At 38.8% G+C, this 27,213-nt stretch overlaps 1 protein-coding gene across 3 annotated transcripts; it reads left to right on the top strand.

Annotated features, from left to right (window-relative positions):
* On the top strand, positions 1 to 27,003 carry LOC128474264 (N-acetylated-alpha-linked acidic dipeptidase 2-like). 3 transcript variants are annotated; one of them, XM_053456548.1, is made up of 22 exons: positions 1 to 168; positions 535 to 625; positions 1,333 to 1,578; positions 5,432 to 5,497; positions 9,113 to 9,218; positions 10,075 to 10,261; positions 10,831 to 10,932; positions 11,489 to 11,614; positions 13,234 to 13,420; positions 14,480 to 14,573; positions 15,776 to 15,871; positions 15,980 to 16,065; positions 16,668 to 16,787; positions 17,379 to 17,461; positions 17,860 to 17,923; positions 18,277 to 18,344; positions 22,010 to 22,101; positions 22,801 to 22,891; positions 23,789 to 24,053; positions 24,918 to 24,999; positions 25,746 to 25,838; positions 26,461 to 27,003. In XM_053456548.1, the coding sequence occupies exons 3-22, from the start codon at positions 1,494 to 1,496 to the stop codon at positions 26,648 to 26,650; spliced, it is 2,283 nt and encodes a 760-aa protein (XP_053312523.1). In that variant the 5' UTR covers positions 1 to 168; positions 535 to 625; positions 1,333 to 1,493; the 3' UTR covers positions 26,651 to 27,003. The 3 variants fall into 3 exon arrangements, with proteins under 3 accessions (XP_053312523.1, XP_053312526.1, XP_053312525.1); XM_053456551.1 differs by lacking the exon at positions 5,432 to 5,497; XM_053456550.1 differs by lacking the exon at positions 1 to 168 and having other exon boundaries at positions 205 to 625.
* Positions 27,004 to 27,213: the final 210 nt, after the last annotated feature.

The raw sequence follows: 27,213 nt of genomic DNA, 5'->3' as shown, positions 1-27,213 counted from the left end.
ATGCATTATATAGGACCAGCTCAGTCCTTCATACTGGAGAAACCCGTTGGCGCTTGAAACCTCAACTGTCCTGGAAACTCTTCTATCAACTTTCCCTTAAGTGAATAAACCCCTCAATTATTGGGTCCCTTTTCTTCTTTTCGTGAGTTTTGTATGCAACCCCATTATGTTAGTGTGTTGTATGCAGGTATAAACAGTGTACGTTGGCAGTAGCCTCTTTAGTTGGACTTGTCCTGGGGCTTGAACGGTGCCAGTCTTCCACAGAGCTGAAACAATAGAGATTATTGTCACAAACACAACAATCGGTGGCATTTGTGGCTGGTAACTGTACGCCTACACCGTAAAATTATTTTTTTGTTGAAACAATGCAATTTCTCATGCTAATATGCACAAAGGACCCCATGTTTGTAACAATATACAATCTGAACTTCCGCGTGTGCTCTGAAACATAGAAGACATAGTATGAATGATTTTTGCTCCTAGTGTTATGCTTTTGCAATAAACGATGTGTTTGCACGTATCTGTCCACATAAGGTCCTCCAAAATCAAGGTCTTCTGCTGAAGAGGCACGCCTGCCCTCCGGTCGTAGCATTGTAGGAAAAGGAACTGGACCTAGGGGACACAGGTATGACATTATGTGATTGAGAAATGGGGCTCCAGACTCGGGGTGGATGTGATTGTCCACATAGTTGTCCCACATTTAATGCTACAACCCTATAAAGTATTAGATATTGTTGGCTCTGCCACAGGCTGCCACCAATGAAAGCTTCCATGGGTTGAAATGTAAATTAAAATTATACAAACTGCTAAACTACATAAACGAAGCTGTGGCTCACAGACTTGCGTCATAATGTCACAGGAATAGTACTTTATTGAGTACTGCGACATTTCCCTTAAAGGGAAGATTTCTCGTTATGTTAGTCACCCAAGCCTTCATGGTAAACTTCTATTTTAACCTATAAATCTACTTAATACACATTTTACATGTATTGTATTTCAGCTAACAAATATAAGAATATATATATATATGCATGCATATATAGAAACCCAATTATTTTATAGAAAAAGAGGTAGTTCATTTAAAAAAAAAAAAAAAGAAATTGTACATACAAGAGCCCCCGGAGAATTTTTTCCCCCTAAAATATATATGTTAAAAAATCAGTATATTATATTAATAGGCCACTAGTTGTATGGAGAGGATTTAATATATATATATATATATATATATATATATATATATATATATATATATTTATATATTTATTTATTTATTTTAGTAAATCTTTCTGATTTTTATAAGTACCTGAATTTTCTTAAATTTTTTTTTTTTAGGAGAATTAAACTTGATGCCACTAGAGGGTGTAGGGAGTCAATTGTAAAAAAAAAAAAAAAAAAAAAAAAAAACCTTTTGCAGCAGTCTGAGATTTCTTTACTCAAGTTTCAGAGTTACATGAGTCTACTTCATCTTCGAACCTGCGAAGACGCATAACAACATGGCCATGAAAAGGGGTATGAAGCACACATTGATAGTGGTTTTCCTTTCCCTAATTGTGTTCTTTCTCTTGGGAATCCTTGTAGGTAAGTAAACTATCCGTTGACTTGTTTTGTTTTCCAAAAGTAATGAATATTTACCGGGACGTATGTTTTAAACAATTCCCCATTGAGATTTGATTAATATGGGGGGGGGGGTTTAAGGGCAACTGCATGGCTGAGATGAAATGAATTCCATACCTAACCTTGTGTTAATCCGAGAAACGTTCTTGACTCTCGAAAGTTTGCCGTTACCAAATACTGTTAGTCCGATAATAACAAAATTCTATGATTCCGCAACATTCTGTTACTTTTTCATTCCTAACCCATTAGAAAGATGTGGGGTGAGATCTGTATCTGTATCGTCTCTGCACTTTACAAGTAAAGTTTAGAATGTTACTGGCATCTAAAATGAAAACGAAATGAAATATGGAGGGCAAAAGTAGGCACAAATATCTAGATGTGAATTATTTCGGGTGATTGTTATTTATCGACTGATTTTTATTCTGCGATGCTGTTGTGTTTATATTGTGTGTTAATTGGATGAACTTTCAATCCAAGCAGAAATAAACCCTGTAGTGAAAGGCTTTTCACCAAGCCTTGTGTTTTTAATATCCAGGAGAATAATATTATGTATTGATTTATATGGCGCCATCATATTCTTACAATGGGTAAACAGGACATAGGATAAAGTCTTGGGGAGACTGGGGTACAATTTAAATAAATGCCAGGTGCCCCATCTTCTGCTCAAATGTCACCTTTAAACTATAGGTTCCCTTGGGGAGCTGAACTTTCGGTAGTTGGGAGCACATTAATCGTGGGGGTGACTAGGGGCAAGTCACAAGGAAGCCCTGGCACTTTAAGGCCAGAGGCCACCTGACGACATAATTGCCGCTGACAGCTGGATATATTCATGGTTGCCCCCTATGTTTTTATGTGGAAGTGGAAATCCAGCTGCCCAACGGGCATTTGACTAGTGTGCCACATGGCCTGTCTGAGCCTGACTTGGACTAAATAAAAGGGAAAAGAAACCAAAATCAGAAAGCTGGACCAAAGAGGGTAACCCGGAAAAATTAAAGAGAACCGCTGACATTGGTGCAGCCTAATAGTAAAAAGTGACCAACTTAACACCTTTTTTGCATCATAATGTGCAATACCTATTGTGTGCATGTACTGTGTGGCCTAAGGTGCAGGGGTCCAGCATTGTGTCTTATGCCTTTTACCATTTTCTCCGGTTTCTGTATGACTAATAATAAACAGCACTTTCAATTTGGGAAAATTAAATCTACTTAGCAATCGCCTTAGTAAATCTTGATGGGGAGAAAGTTCCTTTTGGAATTGAGAAGTTCTATACATTTCTTTCTTTCATGAGGATAATACATGCTGGGTTTCAGGTGAGAACACTTTTTTTAGGACACAGGAGCCAATTATTTAGTTCCACCTGTAATCATTGGCTCTCATTTTGTGTAAACATATTTAAATCAAAACACTGAATTAAAATCTGTGCCTTTTTTTTTGCTTCCTAGTAGCTGGGTTTATTTACTAAACATTGAGCTTCTAGGTAAATTGAGGTGAAATTAAAAATTCTGGAATTTTAATTAGTAAAGTGGAAGTTTTTTATTTAATCACGCTATTCGTTATGATGGGCCAACATATTGGGCTTCTTTAGGGCCCAAACGTCCCGTCTCCCCTCCTATGATGCCCCTTCTTTTCTAGGGGCTTAGAATGTTTGCTGGGGATGAGGGTATCACAGTGTTCTACAGACCCTAAAAGCCACAATAATGTGTGTAAAAAAAAGAAAAACAGTAAGAAATGGGTTCATAGTCTTGGATTTCAGGTATCCAGGTGGCTCACCTTGTCAGACTTAAATCTCTAGCCTCTATTCATCAAATGTGTGTAGGTGTCATGTTACCGACACCGTGTGGTTTTGATGATCTCTGACACATCTAGTCCACTTTCTAAGCTGGTTTGCGAAGACATTTTTATTGGTTATATGGAGAGATTCAATTTTATAACCGTGGGAGACCTTTTCTACGATTTTGCAAAGTTCAACTTATGAACATTTTTGTAGCGGTCCGTTGCTTAATCATACTACATCCGCTGGGTTCCGATGTAACGTGGACAGGAAGTGACTTGTGCAGTGGAGAATTGCTTCCTCCAGCTCTTTCAAAATAATAAGTTTTTAAATATTGTGACAAGCCTCCCTTTTCCTTGGGACTTTTGTCAAGGATCTTGGCTGTAACCACAGTCTTCTAGGGTAAATGAAGTCCAGGACACATCCAGCTCAGCTTCAATGTTTATTTTCAAGGAACAAACAGCAGCAGTTGTAAGCAGAATAACAGTCTTCGCTTAGAACAAAACAGGTCACAATTTACCATCAATATGGCTTTGCAAAGAGAAACCACCCCTCAGTTTATCAGCTCTCCTAGCTGGCATAACAGTGGCTTCCTCTCTGAATCAGGCTCAAACCCTTTTACCTTCTGCCTGCTAATTAATCAGCCACAGGTGAGCTGCTACTTACCCCACACCTGTGGAGCTCCTGTCCAGAACGCAGGCTCTGGACTGGATCAATACAGCAATTAGTGCTGTTGGAGCACTGGCCCACCCTGCTCTTCCAGATGCTCCGCCCCAGGGACCCTTACCATGTTTTGCAAACTGCCAGTAGTGCAGTTTGTAGTCAAACATCTTTCCCTGGGACATATTTTAAGGCAGACTACTATTGACCAAGGCTGGTCTAATATACCTGCCATCTACCACTTTACCAGACCTTGTGTCACAATATCTATATTGTATAGAAAACTTTACAGATTTACCTTCAACTATAAGTTTCTTTTTTGGGGTAATAATGAGCTAGATTGTCAGGCTAGAGGTAAATTTATCACAAGTAATTGATTAGCAATCCTCGATTCATAAATTACTAATGCAAAAAAAGTAATAACTAGCTATTGGCTCAGATTTGTTAACTGTATTTTTCATCACTGTATTTTATCCCATTTTACTCAATATATGCAAGGGTTACTGTCTTTTTTTTTTTCAACTAGCTAAAATAGATTAACCTCAGAAATGGAGGTCTGTCAAAGATATCAAAAGATTTGGCTTATATATATATATATATATATATATATATAACACTATATTGCTAAATATGTTAAGGACTACATAATGCGTTAAATAATAATAGTCCGAATATCGGGGCCGTTAACACTTCATTGTGTACCTAACGGGACAATTTTACTGAATGCGCGCAGGTACATGCTTAGTTGTTGGAATGATTTCAGTTAGAAATTGACACTTCTGTCTAATTTATCTCCCCCCCCCGCCTCTACTGAAAGCAGGAAGTTGCTTAAGTACACATCCTGCAAAGCCCTGCATGACTTCCTGTACATGACCATGTACCTTAGTACACTTCCTGCTTTCATTAGAGGCAGCCAAGGGAGGAGAGAAGGAGGGAGAAGTCTCTTCCTAATTCCCATAACAATACATGCTCCAAGGTGTCCTTCACATGAAAGTAGAGCTCTATTGGTCCTTTTAAACAGTGCAAGCATTTCATATATCAGAAATGACGGTTAAATTGGTATGTGGCCCCAAGTGTTATATAATCATGTGTAACATTCCATAACTATAGGTGTCCGCAAACAAGCCAACTTGTCTAATCACAAAATTACTACATATTTGAATAAATTTATCTGCTGAAAATAAAAAATTCTACAACTTACAACTTACAACAATGTTTTACTGCTTCTAATATGGTTTGTATATATATTGTGTTTTTTGTTTGTTTGTTTGTTTGTTTTTTTGGCTATGAACTTATTTTTGCTCTGTTTTCAGTCTTTAACTGTTTGAGTGCCAATGCTGAGTGGCACTTGAGGGGTTAAACTGTTTTCCCTTCTGTCTCGTGTAGAATTGGCACTGATGGAGCCCAAGGAGACAGGATACCCTTATATCACATCACACATTCAAAGAACCGGTAACTGTTACATTTTGTGTATTGGATGGTTTATTGTTAAATTAGGATACAAGGAAACAAATAGGAGTTTCGAATAAACCAACAGATAATACCTGTTAAAGGAACAGTCTGGTCTCCGAAATTGTATTTTTAATGCATGCTGGAGTACTTTTTGCACGGACTCCAATGCTTTTTACTCCATGCAAATTGGAGCATGCCTTCTTTAGTTATTAGAGTTAGAAAATTAGATCTCTCATTTAAAGGGACGCTCCAGCCATCATATGCATTGATAGCTGAGAGGCCCCTTTAAATTTACGTGGTGTCTTCCATGCAAATGCATGGGGGGGGGTTATTAGGTATCATTTGCCCCATTTTTGGCTGTGCAGGAGATGTGCTGGGCTGGAGACATCTCTTGACATGTGGTATGGTTACTGCCAGTGTGCTCCGGCGTTGGCTCGATGAGTGATCTCCCCTCCCCCCCATGGAAATGCGCAGACAATCGCCAACTTCGCCTGCCTTAGTGCTTCCCTGACTTGTACGTTTAAATCGGTGAGATTTCCTGAAAGTCTTCTCATCCGTTGTATTATTCATTATACAGGGCCAGCTCAGTCCTTCGCATTTTAAAAACTAAACTTAAAGGGGGAAAAAAATCACAACTCTCCCTTAAGTGAATAAACCCCAAATAATGACAAGCTCTACTGAGCATGTGCGAGACGTGTACCGACGAATGCTTCCTGCCTTCACAAGAGGAAGCTGGGGGCGGAGTTAAATGGGACAGAAGTCGTGTTTTTTGACTCTAGTAGCTAAAGAATGAACCGATCTGAATGCATTAAAATGCAAAATGTACTTCAGCATACATTTTAACATGAACACACGGCTGAATTTTACCTTAAACAATAACATGTTACTAAACGTTATAAAAATGTTTAGGATCTATACCGGCTATAGTACGGCTCAGTCTCAATCACCCAGCCAGGCACTCTGACTAATAAAAGTCCATGTAATAGAAGTGTGTATGTGAAGCTGGAGTTACGATTGTGTATAATACACGTGTTTTTAATTATGTCTTAATAATTAAGGGTAAATTTGTATCTGTTTTTGTGCATTATACCCAAGCTCCTATGAGAAAGCAAATCTAAATCAATAGTCTTGGAAACTTCCAAAACAGCAATGTTCCCAGTGAAATGCGTATTATACAAGGGTGGTAACTATTTTGACGTATTTTTTGCTCATATTTGATTGTGATTAGTGACGGTTCATTAGCCTGGCCCTGTTTAGACCAAAATAAAATTAAACAAAATTAAGAACCTCACCGTTCCAAAATACACACACCCTGTTAATCATCTTCACACGGAGCCAAGAGGTCTTCTGTTGGAGTTGACCAAGATCGGGACCGCACTTTAAAGCCAGCGTCTGCCAAACGATATACCTGCGGAGGCCTACTAGATATGTGCGGCTGCATATATATATATATATATATATATATATATAATTTATTTATTTATTATATATACACATTTTATTATTGTGCTATACTTAGTAGAACATGTTTCCTTGTAGCTATGTGTAACAGTATTAACTTTTGCATAGTAGCAGTGAAGTATGACTGTCCAAGGAAGGACGTTGTCTCTAATCCCTTAGCATTCAGCCAAATACCCTTCTTAGAGAAACAGTTGTTTTTTTTTTTGTTTTTTTTTTTTAACTATTTAGTTTCATTTAAAGGAGCCATCATTATTGTCTGCTTGTGGAAAATATCTATGGTACAGACATATTGCATCCCTTGGGTTAAAGGGATTCTCCAGCCACCATGTGCACTCTCCCATAGGCATTTGCCTAGGCAGGAGATGCGTCCATTATACCCACTGCAAGGCTCGCTTTCTGGACTTTTTGGCTCCCAGAGCCTTCCTTGTCGGATGCAGGTGGGGGATCCCCCTGCTGATGTCGGTGAGCGGTCTCACTGACATCGCAGGACGCAGACCATCGATGGTGGGGATGTGTAGCGCGCTGACCCAGAGAAGAGACGATTCATCTGGGTGTGAATCGTCTCTTGGCCATGTGCATGGGCTTTCATTGACTTCGGCTGAAAGCTTCTCCTACAGGCAAGTCATTTTTGGTTCAGTACTTGTGAAGTGCTTTAATATGCACTGAGGCTGCCTGTGACATTAGGCTCTCTAAATGGAACAGCACCTTTAAAATTCCATCTCTTGTTCTTGCTGAGAATGTTTAGGAGCAGCGAATGGAGAGCTGGAGACCGGAGAACCATCTGCAAGGACTTTGCCCTTAGCCTGAGAAAGCACTTAGCTTACACATTTGTAAGGTCCTTTCTCGACATTTTGAGGACACTGGAAAATAACCTGGGTTTCTACAAAAAAGGCAAAAGTAAATTTTACATTTTAAGTGGCACTTTTAGGTATGGTGAGTGCCAGATATTCACAAAACCGCCTCCGTTTTTTTTATTTACATTTTTAATTTAGACTATGACAGGACAATTCACCTTTGGTTGTTGTCTTAGTGGTGAGCACAAAACATTGATTTAATTATTTATTTTTTTAAATCTGTTTTTTTTTTTTATTTGCTTCGAACGCAATATAGGTACGATTCGATTCACGTCATATTACACACGCGTATATATTCTGTCCACAGAAGAAGCTCTGCAGTCATTGTGCAAATCATGTTCATCTTGTCCCAATACTCATTAAATCGCAAAAATAATAACAATTTTTCAACAAAGCAAAAAAAAAAAAAGTTAAATTAACCAGAAATTCTGGTTATAGAAAAGTAGTGGATGTTTGAAAAGTCCCTAATCTCGGACACGGAGTACCTCGCATTTTTCTGTGGGTTGATTCCATTTAACGGAGACATTACAAATACTCCTGTCTCTTCGTCTCAGATGTAGTATTGCCATACGAGCAAACATGGCACTGGCTTAGCACACACACGCTCACCTACACAGCCCCTGGAGAGATAGAAGCTTATACACTAATGCATGCTAAGGAAGGGCGCCCTGAATAAAAAAAAGGAAATGTTCTTTGGAATACTGAATTAGTGTTTATATTTAATAATTTAATTGGAAATGTAATTGTCGGTGGCCTGAATATATGCGAGGGGATCATGTAGCCTCCAGACTGGGATCATGTCCTAAAATTGAGGTCCGAAAACTCTTTTCAAAGGCATTCTATTTTTTTTGTGTTGACCAGAAGGCCATGGAGGTGTCTAATAAAAAGAAGTCATTGAACCAACATTTTCACCACAATTGGACCCATTTTTTTCCCCTCCTTAATGGGATTTCTATACAGACGTTTTTGGTGTACTTGGTTTTTATAAGACAAGATGTACACAGAGCCATTTGTTGGGTTTTCGACCTACTGATTTATTGGCCCGTCGACCTTGGCTTTCCAGTCGGTCTACGTAATCCTCAACTCAACCGGGTCAGCGTTTCAGGACAGCACTAAGGACACTCATCAGATGGCGTAAGCGATGATGACATATGGCTTGCAACGCGCACATAGCCTTGTTTAGCCTCGTGTCCACCGACGCGACTGATTCCCGTTTGCACCAGCACCCGAACACACAATTCATTTGATCAGACCCACCAGGACAATCTATAACCCTAGTCCTTTTCATCTCCTTTCACAGGGTGGTTGATCAAACCTTTAGGAGCGAGGCGCGCCGTATTCACCAAGAGCGTAAGACAGCAGATTGTGTCTGAAATGAAGGCAGAAAATATCAAGGAATTTCTTCGGTAAGAAACCAAACTGTAAAATATTAACAAAATCTCGTTCATAAATTTAAAGTACATAATAAGAGGAATATGTAGGATTTAGAAACATAGGCTGTGACGGCAGACAAGACCGGTTCGGCCCCGTCTAGTCTGCCGCATTTTCCTGCTGTAAAGACTTTGCGTAATCAGTCCTTGGATGTCAGAAGCAATGCTGGGAGGCTGTTCCATTTATCTACCACCCTCTCAGTAAAGTGAAAAAGAATGATAAACAACGTGGAGGACCAAAGCTTGCAAGAACTTTATGTCCTTTCCCTCCTTACTTACCACGAGGAGAAAAGAATAACGTTTAGCGTAAAAATCCTTTTCATTCAGAAAATGATTGTGAGTTTTGTTTTTTTGTGGATTTCTATTCCATATTCCCTAGAATTCTGGGCAGACTAGGTGGGCCTACCGGTTCTTCTCTGCCATTAATGTATTTGTTTCTAGAGTAACGTAACAAGACGTGCATCAATATTAAAATTCCTAAACTACTCAGGTTGTTCTTTTGAACGGTTCAAGGTTCCGAAGGATTCATGGTAATTGGTAGTTGGAGGTGGTTATAGGACAGAGGTTGGCCTGTTTAAAAGCCACCTGCTGGAGACCATCTTCTTAATGTTGGTGGCTACAAAAGTAAAGTAAAGTAGAACGTTTTAACCAAAAAATAGGATTATTTGGCATTAACCCCTTAATGACAAAGACCGTACATGTACGGGCTCAAAATGCATTGTTTTCAATGGGTTTAGGAACCGCCCATTGTCCTTAAAGGGTTAATTCCTATGCAAATATCATAATTCAGCATAATGTTGACCTGTTTCCGTATAAAACGATTTTTTTTCAGAGATTTCACAAGGACTCCTCATCTGGCCGGAACTGAGCGGAACCTGGAGCTCGCCGAACGCATTCGGTCGCAGTGGAAGGAGTTTGGGCTGGATAAGGTGGAGCTGGTTCACTATGACGTCTTACTCTCTTATCCCAACGAAAGCAATCCCAACTACATCTCTATTATCGACCAACACGGGAATGAGGTGAACGCAATTTAAATTAGCTTTGTCATTTTACCCTAATTTATTCAATTATAAATATGGAGAGGGTGAAGGGGGATTGCATTGGCAAGTAAATTGTTGCCATATAAACATTCTTACCTCTTTAACCCCTTCATGACAAAGCCCATATATGTACAGGCTCACAATGCATTGTCATTAATAGGTTTATGGACAACCCGCTGTCCTTAAGAGGTTAATATATCTAAGAAGTAGAAACAAGCCTATAACCCAACATTTATTTACGTGAAATTATTCTTTTTAATTCCGTTAACTATTTTGCTGTCAATGCTGGCTTTTTCCCCGTAAAAAAAATCTATTTAGGTTTTCGGAATGCAATGGAATAGTGATAGATAATATGTATAAGTGATTTTTTTTTTTTTTTTATGTAAAAAAAACCCAAAACATTTCATCGCCATAGTAACAATGGAAAGCTAATAGGCTTGTACTAGAATCAGAAAATGAAATAAAACTCTGCAATTAGATAATTCTCTGGATTTATTTGAAAAATTGTATAAAACAATATTTTATGTTTTTTTTATTTTTTATTTCAGATGTTTAATACTTCTTTGTTTGAAACCCCACCAGAAGGATATGAAAATTTCACGGATATTGTACCCCCATACAATGCGTTCTCAGCCCAAGGTGACCCAGAGGTAAATGCATGCACTCTAATGACTCTCTCTGTGAGGATCTCTGATGGCTGACCTCTGGTACAGCGATCAGGAATACAGGGCTGTAGAACCCTGCTTCTAGATCGCTGCATTGGGGACCAAAGTAAAAAGGAGCAGCAGAGTTTTTACCTCTTCGTAGAAGAAAGAGAAAAATATTTCAAAATATTAGTAATCAAAATACAAAAGAATGTTCTGTCATCTTTTAATTTTTTTTATTTTAATAACTATTTTAAAAAAAATAGTAATTAAAATTAGAAAAAAAAATACAAAAAAATTAAAATAATTTACATGGACCACAATTATGCCCCCAAGACATCATTAGGGGAACAATCTTGTTACAAAAAGCCTCCAGTTAAACAATTTTTCAAAGTAAAAAGGATATTGTAAAAAAAGAAAGGAAAACATAAAATATATAATATAATATATATATATATATATATATATATATATATATATATATATATATATATATATATAATATTGTATACCGTACAGCATGTGTTAATATTCTTTTTTTAACTGATTTGTCTGTTATCAGGGAGATTTGGTGTATGTAAATTACGCACGGACAGAAGATTTCTTCTTTTTGGAGAGGAATATGAGCATCAATTGTACTGGAAAAATTGTCATCGCCAGATACGGAAAGATCTTTCGCGGAAATAAAGTAGGAACCGTCTTCTTTCATGTCTTCCGTCCTATAAATGAACATATGGTAAAGAAACCTGGAGATCCGCTTCAGGGCAGCCTTACTTTAAATAATCACAGAATCTAGATGAGGTTTCCCTAACAGACAGCTATGGCTGGGCGAGCTTGCCTTTGGCTTATGCCCAATTCCTGTCTATTCGGTAACATAAGAATACAAGCCAAAGCCAAGCATGTTAAAATATCTCCTCCTCTTTGGTACTTTGGCCCTTGTTTACAGACTTGTGAAGGTCCGGTAAGGCTTGACGAGCAAACCCCAGAATTTGTTTCAGTCCAGCGCCCCTCCCGACTTACATGCAATAAAATGCTTAGTGGATGATGGTAAAATGACAGGTCCTGAGCAGACATTGGCAAAACTGGCAAATCATAGTCATGATTGGAATTGGGCTACCAGAACGTTCCTTCTCTCTGCCTCCCATGGCGCTGCTTATCTCCACTTCCCCTGTCTCGCTACAGTTCCCCCTTTGCTGTATCCATTCCAGGGTTTCCTTGTGCTCTGCCGTTTACTTCTGATACTTTGTTTCAGTCCTGCGCTTATAAAACGGTATCGGTTTCCACAACCTGTGTATTTTTAAGATGTTTCTACTTTAAAGGGAAGTAAAAGTTCCAAATAGCAAGTTCTGTGATATATCCCCTTAAAAATTGTGTTGAGTTTTGTGTGTGGGGGGATTAAAAACCTTTACTCGGGGTATTTGTGTTATTCCTGGAATGCGTAGGAGACGCTGCAATTTATTAGGGTCTCTCAACCTTGTGACCTTGCAGATTTTACTATATATATATATATATATATATATATATATATATATATATATATATATATATATATATATATATATGTGTTCTAAACATGACATTTCATAATACAAAAGTATGTTTTCGTGTTTTGACCGTGACCCCACATTCACCAAGGAACGAGACCCCTCTATAGCCTCTGACTCGCCGACCTTCTGAAAGGAGAGGGCTACCCTATTCGCTTTAAGGATGGCTGGTTACAGGGCTACAGGCCTGTAACCTATTTAATAACTCTCGGGGTGGGAGTGTTGGAGTCAGCACATTGTTAATTATATTTTCGCTGCTCTAGCGATTAGGATGAGGAGGCATGGTTACTTATTGAACTCTAAAAATACTTTCACTTTTTAGGTGCCTTGCAATGTATTGCTGGCTTCTAGGGGAGGGGAGAAAATATATATTATATATAATAGTGGCATATATAATATAATATAATAAATATATAACGAAGGGTGCTCTGTCCACCTAATGTATCGGTTTGTCTTAGTCTGTCAATTCTAGGAAATTGTAGTATTTCAGTGATCAGACCTCACCAAGTCACTACAATCAAATGCTCCTCACCCAACCTCACCACCTTATCTTAACCCCCTTCAACCTCCTCGTAGATTGTAAGCTCCCAAGATCAGGACCCTCTTCTCCTTCTCCTTCTGTGCCTGTATGACCGCCGATTAGTAATTTTGTATCTTTATTGGGGAATCTGATGGCATTCTATGAATAAAATGTAACATTATTTCATCTTCATCGCATTGAGTGCAAGTATGCGTTTTAAGAGTATTATTTGTGTCCGCGTAGGTGAAGAATGCCATGTTGTTTGGAGCCAGAGGAATTATCCTCTTTTCGGACCCTGCGGATTACTGCGCTCCTGGGGTGGAGCCCTATCCCGACGGCTGGAACCTGCCGGCAGGAGCAGCGCAACGAGGGAACGTACTTAACCTAAATGGGGCAGGAGACCCCTTAACTCCGGGATACCCAGCTAAAGGTCGGTATGGACCGGAGCGTATACGTGTGTATGTACAGTAATATATAATATATATATATATATATATATGTGTGTGTGTATATATATTTATAATTAAATGTAATTTGTATAATAATAATTGTAAGATGTATAATTTTGTTTTAAATTTGATGATATGATACCAAGAATGTACAATGACGGCTGGTCTGGTATATTGTATTGTCTTTGATAAATAATGTGAGTCTTTTGATCTTGTATTCCATTTAAGAATGCCCAGTTTATCCTATTACGAGATTTTTTTTTCCGGTTCCTGCTTTAACCCCTATGAACAGAAACTTTTTGGAGATTTGAATATTTAAATACACCGCTTTTCACACTGTAATATTTTGGGGGATTTGAATATTTAAATCCACCAATGAGCAGAAGTCCTATTTTTCAAGCACAGAAATAAATCCTTGCGCCATAGAGGAAGTTGCCTCCACCCCTCGAAACCCCTTATTTCCCCCCAAATATATCCCACTTCCAACAATAATAACTGTATATTAATATATAAATAGTAACTACCTATTCTATGAAAATAGGAATCTGCTCGAAACCTCCCAAAAATTAATAGAATGCACAAGTACAGCTGAAAGCCTTAAATCCACTGATTGGTTGTTGCCATAGAAGCTGAAAAAGCTTCCAAAACATATATCAGATATATTTATCTGATTAGACATCCAGATGCCTGATCTGCTGAGGTTTACATACCAAAGCTGAATTAATGTTTCGTGTAGGTGGAATAGTATAGTAAAAAAAAAAATAATATTTCTAAAGTGCTATTCTTGTGCAAGAATTTTTTTAATGTTCACTTAAGTTACATTCCATTAGTTGCCATGGTGATAAGATCATATACTATTTTTTTTATTATATAACTCCTTCTATAGTAACATTTTATTATAACTATTATACAACTGTTAAGAACAGTGACATTTAAAAAAAAATTGTAAAAATATGTAATTTTATTATTGATTATACTATAAAATATTAAGTGCTATAAAGTAGCATTGCAATATATAACATATATATTGTCTGTCACAGAGTTTACATACAGGTACGAGCCTGATGAAGGAGTGGGGCTTCCCAGCATTCCGGTCCATCCCATCGGATACAGCGATGCCGAACAGATACTTTCGTAAGTTTATCCGCTTAAATAATATGGGCGTTTACCGATGGATGTTTTATATCGCAATCCTTATAAAATACATTGACACAAATATGGACATTTCCAAAATCAATCCCGTTCTGAAAGAAAAGCTTGAAAGCGTTCCATGGGCTCCCTTATTTTACGATTCTTTATACACAGCTTGGCAGCAGCGCATGAATGAGATTGCATGAGCCTGAGAGTTGCAGTACAGCTGTTTAAATCCTGTAAAATAAATAAATAATAAAAAGTAAAGAAAGTCCTAGGATCCTTCTAAAAGTGATGTTTTTTTGTTACCTTTTCTAGCGCCCCTTTTGTCGCCTCCTTTTGGCTCCCCAATCTTTCCATCACGCTTTGTGGCCATGGGGTTGAGTGTGCCTGTTGGCTTTTACTCGTACTCCTTATAATATACCGTATGATTTGGGACTATCTACCTATAATAAAGAAAAGGTCTGGCTTTGGACCAGTCCTGAAATTTTGCCCCCAACCCAATAGTATAGGGGTTTGGGGATTATACATTTTTTATTCACAGTGCAGGCTGTGTACGGTTGGTTGGGAGGTCCCCTGCTAAAATGTATCGAGTAGTGAAGGTAATAAAAGCCTCATCAGCCTTTCATCTCCACCATACATTAGCGGTGGGCCGCGGGCTAGCATCACCACCTACGCACTTGCCCAACGGCTGATCACGTGCTACGCTAGCAGAAAAAGGTGGCACCGCCAGTCCTGTGTATAATCTACTTATTTATGTCTAAATAAAGCACGCAAGCTCGGCAGCCATGTATGGCAGTATGGCAGTCCAAACCGAGTCTAAACATCTGTGTTAAGAACGAGGGTTCCAAAAAAAAGTGTTTTATTTTTTTTGTTGTTTTTTTTTTTTTTCTTGCCTCCCATGGGGTAATTGGTGTGTGCGCTTATTGAACCTGTCCTCGTTCTTAGGTTAATTTGATGAAGATGATAATTACTATGTTCATTATCTATATCATTATGTATAATAATAATAATAATAATAGAGACTGCTGTTATCAGCAATAATAATTTATTAACATTCGTTTAACATTCTGGATGAATGCATTTTTACAATTTTGAAATACAGACGCATTCTTTATGTATTTAATGGTGATGATATTATGTTTTTTTTTTATTTATTTGTTTAATACAATGATATAACCGCCCGATATGTACTTATTTTCTAGGCTCATGGGGGGACCGTCACCACCAAACTCCTGGAAAGGAAATCTTAATATTTCTTATAATATCGGACCTGGGTTTCAGAGTAATGTGTCAACGAGGTATGGGAAGATTCATTTTAACGTTATCGTTCTTATTGGGGAACAGAAGTAGCATCGTGCCTTTGACGTTTGTATAAGTGACGTGTAACGGAATGCCCTCTATTACAGAAAGATCCGGATGCATGTCCATAGCAACAACCAAGTTACAAGGATTTATGATGTCATCGGCACCATCCGGGGGGCTGTAGAACCTGGTAGGTGAAAAGGTTGCATAATTTGGGGACATCAGAGGTCTCCTCCATATAAGATTTTGTGACTCACTCTATTTTTGATGTTGACCCAATAAGAGGTATCCCATTCCACTAACAACTACATTAAATAAAATATAAACCTAAAATGCTACTAAAAATATACTATCAACTAAATAAACTTGATCTGTGTGATCGGTAATTACAAATGTGCTTGTTTACATCCATACGCATCTATTTGCATATATAATTTAGTTAGGCCAGCATGGACATGTCTATGACTAAGACACACTAAGGTTATTTATATATATATATCATTTCTTATCTACACGCTACTGTTCAAAAGTTTGGGGTCACTTAGAAATGTCCTTGTTTTTGACATCCCCCCCACATTGAAAAATAACATGAAATAGTTATATGTATGTGTGTGCATGTATATCTAAATAAAAGATATTTAAAAAGCTTGCTATTTTTTGCAATGCTATACAATCTAATGGGCTTATGTATGTAGTGACAGTGTTCCTCCCAAGAGCTTACAGTCTTAAGGGGCATGGGAAATGCGCAGCTGAGGATAGGAGATCTTTTCTCGAACTCTCCTTTGTTTGTAGACCGGTACATTATTTTGGGAGGTCACAGAGACTCATGGGTGTTCGGTGGCATCGATCCGACAACTGGAGCAGCTGTTCTACAAGAAATTGCAAGGAGTTTTGGCAAGAAAGTAAAAGAAGGTAGGAACGTCTCGTTAAAAGAGTGACATTTTAGCAGAGAGCAAAAAACGATTCATTCTAAAGAAAAATAAAGCGACTCATTTGTTTGTGCAAGAGTATTCACAGTTCTTTTAGTACGTGTGCGCCCACTAGTGGTCATTTTCTGTAGTGCGCCCTTTAAATAGACATCTAGAAACCATGGCAGTTGGGGACGTAAAAGTTGCCACTTTATGCCACAACATAGCAGAAAAGGTTAAATGGGACAGTTTTTCAAAGATACGTGTGTGTAAATTGTGTGTTTCGTGCATTCGATGTCACTTGTGATATTCTGGGGTATTAGTCAACAAAATAAACTGGCTGGTACAGAAACATAACACTGACTATTTTAAATGTCTTTAATGGCATTTAAAGCAAAAAATCAATATACCTTTTGAAATATGTTACCTTTTGGGCTTAAAAAGGGATTTGGTCCAAGTCCAAGCCACTGTCCGTAGGACCCTCGGAACTAAGGCTCTGCCTAAAATTTTGTGCCTTTTTAAGAATGTAAGATACACAGTGAAGTGTATTTAATATACGTTTTTCATAATTATAATATATTTAATGTGATTTTAGGTTGGCGACCCAGGAGGACTATTATTTTTGCAAGCTGGGACGCGGAAGAGTTTGGACTGTTGGGATCCACTGAATGGGCAGAGGTAAAAAGGGCCCTGAATTTAACAAACACCTCCTATGGTAGAAGAGACGTTCTGTCCTTTCTCAACGTGGGTAAACCTGTGATAAAAAAAATTATTGAGGAGATTTAGAGGAGAAGATTTGTTAAAATATTCTTATAAAGGAAATTATTTTTCAGTTTATTTACTAAAAAAGCTATAATGCACCCAAAACAGGTATTTTGTGCTTATTTATCACTCATTATTATCTTTAAAATTAAGACAGCTAAACTTCTCATCTGCTTGTGATTCCGGGCCCCACTTGGAGTGTAATATTTTAACAAGTTCTTTTTTGTTTTGAAAAGCCCTTCCTGATAATTTTTTGAGTTGTATTATTATGTTATAAATGAAAGTCTGTGCTTTTATTTTTTCCCAAATTGCAGGAAAATGCTAAAATCCTCCAGGAGCGCGGTGTCGCGTACATTAACTCCGACTCCTCGATTGAAGGTATGATAGTCTCAGTGTATTTTTAATGTTAATATACTGTCATCAGGCGTTTTATCCAAGGCGGGGAGGGACCCAGGAGGCGAACTTTAAACAATGTCCTAAGACTAGAAGCCCCTGGATGGTCTCTATTAAGAAAGGGTAAATGTGTGGAACTATGAGGGGTAACCCAGTTCTCTACAGACCTTGCACCTAGTCTTTTGTGAAGGACATATCCTGGGAACTCTGCGTCGGGGTCAGCCTTTGATCTCCAGGGTTTCGGGTGCAGTTCATACGTTTTGGGCATTAGGGCTATAAATGGAGGATAGTAGTCATTTCTTGGCATCATCAATCATCATTTTTTTTTCTTTTTACAGGCAATTACACTTTGAGGGTTGATTGCACACCACTGATGTACAGACTGGTCTATAACCTGACCAAACAGGTAAATTATTTCTTTCTGTGGATTGTATTAACCCCTTAAGGACAATGGGCGGTCCCTTAACCCATTGAAAAAAATGCATTTTGAGCCCGTACATGTGCGGGCTTTGTCATTAAGGGGTTAATGTAATGGATATTGAAATAAGTATATTGATCAGTGCCAAAAATGCCAAGCTATAATAATCGTATTGCTGGGGGATTATTTTTATTTTTTTTTAATCTTGCCAAGTAAGTCAGATAACTACCCATAACAACAAATTTGGTTTGAACATGCACGCCTTGAAGTTGTCCTACCTTAATAAACTTTTTGATAACTTTTGATCATAATTGCCAACTTAATCAATAATTATAATAATAATAATATTCAGCTTTGTTAAGCCAAACTCTTTGATAGAGAGTCTGGACGCATCCAGACCATTTAATCTCTGCAGATCATCAAAAGGTTACCTGTCTGACTAGTTTGGTGGCCCCCGGAGGCCTGGGCTGTCTTCAAATGTACCGTACATATAAAATTGAAGGCATATGTAAACGAGGGAGACATACATTGTATGTTACATACGGTGACCTCTGTGTCCTTATCTGCATGTCTTTGCCTAGGATTCCTAGAGTGCTTTGGAAAAAGTAATGTGTGCAATTCCTTAAATGGCCACTTGGTGTCACTCATTCTCCATCTCACACACAATAGCTTCAGCTGGTTAAAAGAATTCTGTTCCAAAAATTAACAAACATAATACTTTTAATTGAATTGTCCTAAAATGGAAACTCCTTGTGCTTTATTGAATTGACTTAACGTGGAAAAGGAAAGTCAACATGTTCACGCTTTAAGATTTACTAAGCGGGTGTTTAATTTGCATTCTAAACACCATCATCCTCCAGGAAGAAGAAGAAGAAAAAAAGTATTTTTTCCCTAAAGCCATCAGTGGATACAGATCCGTGTTCATTCACATGCACACTATTTCATTCTCCACCTAATGTATCGGTTTGTCTTAGTCTGTCAATTCCCGTCTTGTCATACCTCTTGAATATATGTATTGTATTAAGCGCTGCATAAATTGTTGGCGCTATATAAATGAAAGATAATAATAATAATAATAGGTGGCACTCCAGATGCAGATACAAATTATACAGAGAGTGAGATACATAATTTTAGTTTTTGCTTCCATATTCTTTGTAAAGTTTCATACTTTAGTAACAGTGTGCTGACCTTTTTATAAAAATAAATTCCGTTGGACTGGTAACATGAAGGTATTATGGTCAAACCACCATCCCAGCTGGCACAGCCTCCATAGCATGCAGTATCCCCACTCCGCGTACTTAGGAGGCGGAGCACTGGGCTATGACATCATATCTCACCAGCAGTGAGGATGGCGGCGGGGACGTGAGTGCTGGAGCTGGCTGGGCCCCTGCTATGGGCCGGATAAATGGGCCACCCCATCCTAAAAACACCACTAATGCGCTGCTATTTTTCTCCCGTTCAGAATAATTATTATTACATTATTTAAGGCTGATATTTCTGGGAGCTGAAGTCTCAATCAAAGGACAGTCTCGTGAAAATGAAGATATCTGGCCACAGGCTAGTAATATAAGGCCACTCTGCACAAAGTATACTCCAGCAAACGCGAACACTGTTAAAAAAGGGCCGCTAAGATAACCAGATGTCTCACCAACGGGGACTGTACCCCAAATGAATATATCGGTCACCACTTGAATCTAAAACTCAATTTTATTCCAAGTGCAACGTTAATCAGCGACATTCTAAAACTCCCCACCAGGCAATTCATTTTGCTAAATTCTACCCTTGAAAAAAGCATCAGAAATATTAAATGTTATAAAAAAAATAAATAAAAAAAAAGTTATTTTTATAACCACCGGAAAAAAATGTGTCATTCATAGTAATAAAAGCAGGTTCAAAATAAAATACATAAAACGAGCTATTATTCTCCTCATTGTTCCAGTCCAGACAATGAAGGGTTAATAAGATTAAAGAGCTACTAGGCATACTGCAATTTTTCTCATTTTCAAAGATTCCTATTTTTAGCCGCTAATGAATTTCGCAGTCACTTAGGCGTTCTAGGTCACTGACTCCGGCCGTTTTGGGAGACTTCAGATCTCCACTTTATTTTGGGGGCTGTCGTGGTATAAGCCCTGCCCGCGGAGGCAAAGTGTTTTTCTTATCTTCTTCTCCACACACACACGAGCTGCCATGGTTACTCAGTCACATAGATCGGATTCATCAGAAGTGGCTACATGAAAAGGGAATCGGCGCCGCTCGTGGTCCGCGAGCAGCGGGGTTTAGAACATCCTGAAATCGTTTTCGCGGATTTTCTTCTATTTTTCCTTAAATTTTATCCAAACCAAATCCCTTAGTCAGCGGCGGACATGGGATTCCGTTTCTTCTCGTGGCTGCATTAAATATATAAATTATATTCTTGAAATGCATGCAGAGCGCAACCCACTCGCTAGTATTTCAAAAAGCAACCAAAAAAGGGTATTTTTATTTAGATTTACACTACCGTTCAAAAGTTTGGGGTCACTGAGCTGTTTCATGGAAAACAAGGACATTTCTGGGGGTGCTTTTATTGTTTCTGATTCTGACCCCGGCTTACACTGAAGATCTATCCAAAACAGCAGCACTTATTAACTGAACAAAAAGCACAAAATATAAGTATAATAAACAAATTATCCGCAGTAAAAGCTACGATGGGGCTGTTTATTAAGCTAACCATCATTTGACGAGAGATGTTTTGTATCTTGCAAATATTCTGCCGCAGTATACAAAAAGGATATAAAACATATATAAAAAAAATAATTCTCAGTTGTTTTAAAATATAATTATCACACATTTTAGTCCAAATAAACGCAGCTATGCACAATTAGAAATGATAATTTTTTTATTTGCACTTTTCGTCGTTGTCCCCCTTCTGTCTCGAATGTAAATCATACATGCAGAAGATTTTAAATGGAGTTTGATTTTATCTCCAACCTAATCAATGAGATTTTCCTGTCGATTGGTCCATTTCTTTGGTTGCTATGGTAATAAGCCCAATGTTCAAGCTTTGCAGTATAATCACATTTTTTTTTTTTTTACATAACCTCCAGTAGACCTGATCTATAAACAGGGCCGGCCGAAGACTTAACGCCGCCTGGGGTGAAGTTTAAAATGCCGCCCCTCCCCGCCGACGCCGGGGGGGCGGCATTTTAAACTTCGCTGACGCCATTGTCTACCCCCCTCCCGGTACTTACCTTTAAACAGTCCTGCGGCGAGTCTCCCTGCTCTGCCACGGTGTAATGCTGAGCGCCGGAAATTCACATCACTTCCGGCGCTCTGCATTACAAGCCGGCACCGAGACCGAACAGGGAGACTCGCCGCAGAGGAGAGAGAGAGAGGGGCGCCGAGCGGGTAAGCGAAAACCACTCGGTGCCCCCCTCTCTCTCTCTCCTCCGCTTCAAAAAAACGAAAAAAACGATTGGGGCGGCAAAGTGCTGCCCCTTATTAAGTGCCACCTGGGGCAATTGCCCCAGTTGGCTCCATTGTAGGGTCGGCCCTGTCTATAAATCAATGTTATCATTAATGTGTAACAATGTAGAATATGCATGTATTATTTGTTTTATATAGCGCCATGTACTGTATATAATATCTTTTGACTGAGCTGTGAGTGTCGCTTGCAGATCGTCAGCCCAGACGAAGGTTTTGAAGACAAGTCCTTATATGAAAGTTGGCTTGAGAAAGACCCTTCCACCGGCAAACCGGATCTGCCGAGGTAAGTGTGTGCGTTGTGTGCTCTCCACCTGTTACTAACTTACAACCCCACTTTATGTGAGAGTTCTGAACCGGCTCGTACCCAGAAGGATGCATGATAGAACTTGTAGTTTGGTACCTTTTGGCAACTGTTCTCATTTGTATTATGAAAAGTCAATTTTGGAGAGTTAAGTTGAGTCAGACAACACTGGCCCAGACTGTACAAATAGATCCTTGACAGACAGTGGGTTTTAGAACACTGTAGAAAAACAATTACAGTCCCTTCTGGTCATCAACTCTACACGCGCTCTTCTGATGGTCTAATAGGGGAGCAGTGACGAATGTGACTCAAAGGGCAAAGATGTCTTTCCCTAACCAGCCTACCCTATTCATGAGCCAGGGTGTTGACTATGGTCTGGAATCCCTGGACCTTAATGCGTCGTAGATCTACACATGGAAGCCGGGGTAGATAATTTCCACTTTCACTTTATGCAGTTCATTTAAGACTCCAGGACTCCTATTTATATATTTTTGGAAACCAGACTAATGCTTGCTGAGGTTGCTGAGGTTTCTCCATGGCGGGCAGAACATTCTCCACAAGGCTGAGGGCATCTGCTGCCTTGTGGAGTTCATGAGCAATTTTCACATGTACACATCAACGAGGATTCAGAGCTGTAGCTTGTGATTCTTGCTGATTTAACTATTTTGGTTTCTCGCGCAGAATAAATAAACTCGGATCTGGCAGTGATTTTGAAGCGTACTTCCAGCGGCTGGGAATAGCGTCCGGAAGAGCTCGGTACACCAAAAACAGGGTATGAGAACCATCGATGCACCAGTATAAGAGCTGGGCCGTTAAAACTATCTGGAGTAAGCTGTTTGGGGTATAAGTCACAGCAGAATATTGACTGAGGGTGATGGGAATAGCAGTTCTAACAGTCCCAACGGTACATTGTTTATTCCACAGCCCCACTTCTGGTTTCTGTAACACATTTCTGTATTACGGCTGCCATCGATGTGAGCTCTCGCTATATAAATAGACAATATTTCCAAACACCACCTACGCGGCAGATGAGGACAAGTGACGTGTTCGGTCTTTTTTCAGATGTAAAAAAAACGTAAGCTAAATCTTAAAGCGGATCTGTCACCTTCCCCAAATCCCAGGTTCACAGTTCTATGAGATCTAAAGCACATAAAACTGCCAATAAACCTTATTTTTTTTAGACTTAAGAAAACTAAGGATTGCATAATTATTATCATAAATGTTTGAGTAAAAAAACTGCATCGCTCGCCATATCCCCAATCACTTCGTGCGGCCACCCGGGAGCTTCCCGGGGCAGTCGACACTCAGAGCTCCGTCTTCTGGGGGTGTGGCTTCATGATGGGGTGGGGCTAGGCACAAAAGGGGTGGAGCTGGCCCCCCTGATGGCCTTAAATGGATTGGGCTGGGGAGAGGAGAGTGACCTGGAGACCCGGGGAAGTAGTGATCCACCCAGTGATTCTGGGTCAAACCTGGAGAGTTCCCAGGTCTGCCGTTCCTAAAACAATAGTTTCCTTAAGCATGAAAAATAACATTTTAAATTTTAATCTATAAACTTACTTACGTGGCTGTATTTATTGTTTTAAATTGCAAAATGTAGAAGTTATGAAAAATGGCATCTATTATAATCCTAACCATGTACTATTTGTTGTTTTTTTTTTTTGCTTTCCAGAAAACGGATAAGTACAGTAGCTATCCTATGTATCACACCATTTATGAAACGTTTGAGCTAGTTGATCGTTTTTACGACCCCACGTTCAAGAAACAGCTATCCGTTGCTCAGTTGCGAGGAAGTCTGGTTTATGAAATCGCCGACTCTGTCGTCATACCGTTTAACGTCTATGACTACGGAATGGAACTGAAAAACTACGCGGGTAGTATTTATAAACTAGCCAAGACGCAGGAAGAACAAATGGATGCCTACAATGTATCGTTTGGTAAGTATGGAGGCTGCTGTAGAAACAGAGCACTCTATCGGTTAATTTATTCACACCCCATGTACTGAAGTGCAGCGCATTACTGGTGCTGGTCAGCATCATGTGACGTTTGTGTCCTGGAAAAATATGGTCAACCCATCACTATCCATCGTATGGTGTGACCAGCTTGATGACCCCTTGGTCCTGGATTATCATGTTCTTCATCATCCTGTATTCTCTTTTTAATACTCATGTAAAATAGTATAATATAGTATTAAATAAGTATTTTGTGGCTTTTTGTATTCAGGACCGTTATCTTGGCACATCATGTGGAAACATAAAATTTTATATGGCAGATTTGGCCCATTTTTTCCTGTAAAGACTCAATCCTTCTGTCTTGCCTTAGATCGAAGATAGCAGTGTATCCATTCCATTCCCTCCTTGTATTAAACTCTGCTACTTCTGTCTACTTAGCAAACACATTAAGTTTGTATCAGAACACCTTACGGTGATTAATGGAATACCTCGTCGTTCATTATTCATAGGGTCCCTCTGACTCCTCAGTGTATGGAGGTATGGACTTCATTAGCATAGCCATAAAGCGTCAGCTCAGTGTGGTGCGTGAGCAGGGAAAGCCATCCAAAATATCACATCACTGACAACAATGGCTGCCTACTGAGCTGCAGATTAAAGAAGACACCCTGTTTTAACACAGTTTATGTATTTAGGCCTATTAGGTATCTGGGACGTCTCCGTTACTGCGAGGTTACTGACGATCCCTGATTGCTGCTGTAAAAGCCAAAAAATGCTATTACTGTAATCAAATTTGTTCTATAAAGAAAAAAAAAAACAACTAATCATTAACATATATTTTATCATATACAGATCCGCTCTTTTCGGCCGTTCGCAATTTTGCTAAGGCGGCAATCGGACTTCACCAAAGAATTGAAAATGTTGATTACAACGAGTAAGTTTACAGGACCCGAGCCCAAAATGTACTGAATGCATATAAAAGCCTGTCCTGCGTAGACTTCAATGCAATGTTTTAAATGCATTCTTTTATAATTGCTTTCATTTACTTTAGTTATTTTCAACCTGACACAATGTCTCTGGGTTGTCTTCTCCCCACGCCTCATAGTGACATCATAATTTGAAAAAAATCATCTGAAAAAAGTCCATCAAGATAACCCTTTGGTTCATTCCTATCCCCACGGAAGACAAACATCCCCCAATTCCTTCCGGACCCTAAAATAGAAATCTGATTTGTCCCAGGATCAACAAGCTATAAGCGATATGTCCTTATTAATCTTTTATATCCCGGTCCATTCTAATTTGTTTAAACAGTTGCCCGGGTCATGGCAGGCAGAATTCTGGGGACACTTGGGTTTAATTACAAGGAATATGCAATATTTCACCCCATTGTACAGCGCTGCAGAATATGATGGCACTATATAAATCGATAAATAATAATAATTTGGCAAGATGGCCCGGATGGTAATTGCCCCCTGGGCTCCTCTGAAGATAATCAAAGGCTTATTCTCCAGAATTCCATCTTGTTGTGAGTGACCAGGTCTCCGACTTGTCCCTTGGGCTGACTTGTGTCGTCGGCCCCCTTGGTACATATTACAGAACAATTAGTCAAGAAAACATAGACAAAGAAACGCTGAATCCTTGTGAGAACGTGTTCCTCATCCAGCTTCCTTGTCTTCCCAGTCCTCTGGCTGTCCGTATATTGAACGATCAGTTGATGTTTGCAGAAAGGGCTTTCATTGATCCACTGGGCCTTCCAGGAAGACCGTTTTATAGGTAAGAACACATATACTGTATACCCAGGAAAATCTAACGTGAAAAAGCTTTTTTGCTTTTATTATTTAATATTATTATTAATTTATTAAATGAAAATATATGTCCTATAAAGAAACACAAAGCCAAAAAATATCTTGGTCAAAAAACCTATTCAATTTTGTCTAAAATCACTAACTTCACCCTTATTTTTGCATGTTAAAAGGGCAGTCATGCTCATATATTATGACTGCAACACAGTTTTTTTTTTTTTGTTTTTTTTTCAGTTTCTACGGCAATAACCTATCAATGTCTGTTTGGGTGTCACATGGCAATTAAGTCTTCCCAGCAAAAATAATTATTTTTAGGAGATGTTTTTAACAGCACTAAAAATTTTATTTTTAATGATACATTTAGTAAAAAAAATAAATAAAATAATAAATTATGTAGAGGAAGTGGAACAGCACATTTAAATTAAAGATTAATTTAAATAAGCGAAGACACTACAGGTTTTTAATTGTTAAATTCCCTAAAAAATAACAAAACTCACAACTCTTCCTTGATGAGGACCCTAAACGTTTGTAAACGTTTGTAGCATTAATTACAGGAACATGTTTTATTAAATCATTTCCCTTTCATCACACAGGCATATAATCTTTGCGCCGAGCAGCCATAACAAGTACGCCGGGGAATCGTTCCCGGGAATTTACGACGCTTTGTTTGACATCGAAAATAAAGGTGATCAGCGGAAGGCGTGGGAAGAAGTCAAGAGACAAATCTCAATCGCAGCCTTTAACGTCCAGGCGGCTGCAGAGACGCTCAGAGAGGTGTCTTGAGAAGGTGTTCTGCACATCTGGAGTCAAGTGGACGCTGAACTAGAAAAGCTCAAACAATAAACCTGTTGACTGGGAACACCGTATCTATCGATAACCGCATCACCGCAGGCTTCAGAATGTTGTAAAATGATGTCATATTGTATTTCTCAGGCGCTGCGAGTCGTTCCCTGCGGGTAAAAGTGTACGTTTTCTGTAATTTATGTATCATATCTTAGAATTGTTGTGCAGAAGGCAAAAAATAGTGATTTAAAGGTACGGTTCCACCTACCCTGCTTATAACGCACTTCTAAGTAAGTCTATCATTTGAAAGTCCTTCCCAGAAACTTTTTTTTTTTTAAACATGTCATGGGAATACATAAGCATACCCTGATACGCTGTTGCCGTAGAAAGAATAAAGGTGTTTTGTTTTTTTTGGTGCGTTTTTATGTGATTAAACCTTCAGAGCCAAGGACACTACAGTGTGCCATTACTGTTTAGTAGAACAGCACCTTTAATTTGGACTCTTTCTTAACTAAAGAAATCGCTGGACGAACGTGTCTGCGGTAAGACTAAGTGCACCCAGA

Source organism: Spea bombifrons, chromosome 2 (assembly GCF_027358695.1).
Source record: "Spea bombifrons isolate aSpeBom1 chromosome 2, aSpeBom1.2.pri, whole genome shotgun sequence".
Classification (NCBI taxonomy): domain Eukaryota; kingdom Metazoa; phylum Chordata; class Amphibia; order Anura; family Pelobatidae; genus Spea; species Spea bombifrons.
Note: the sequence above shows the minus strand (reverse complement) of the source record. Positions and strands in the feature narration are given on the sequence as shown.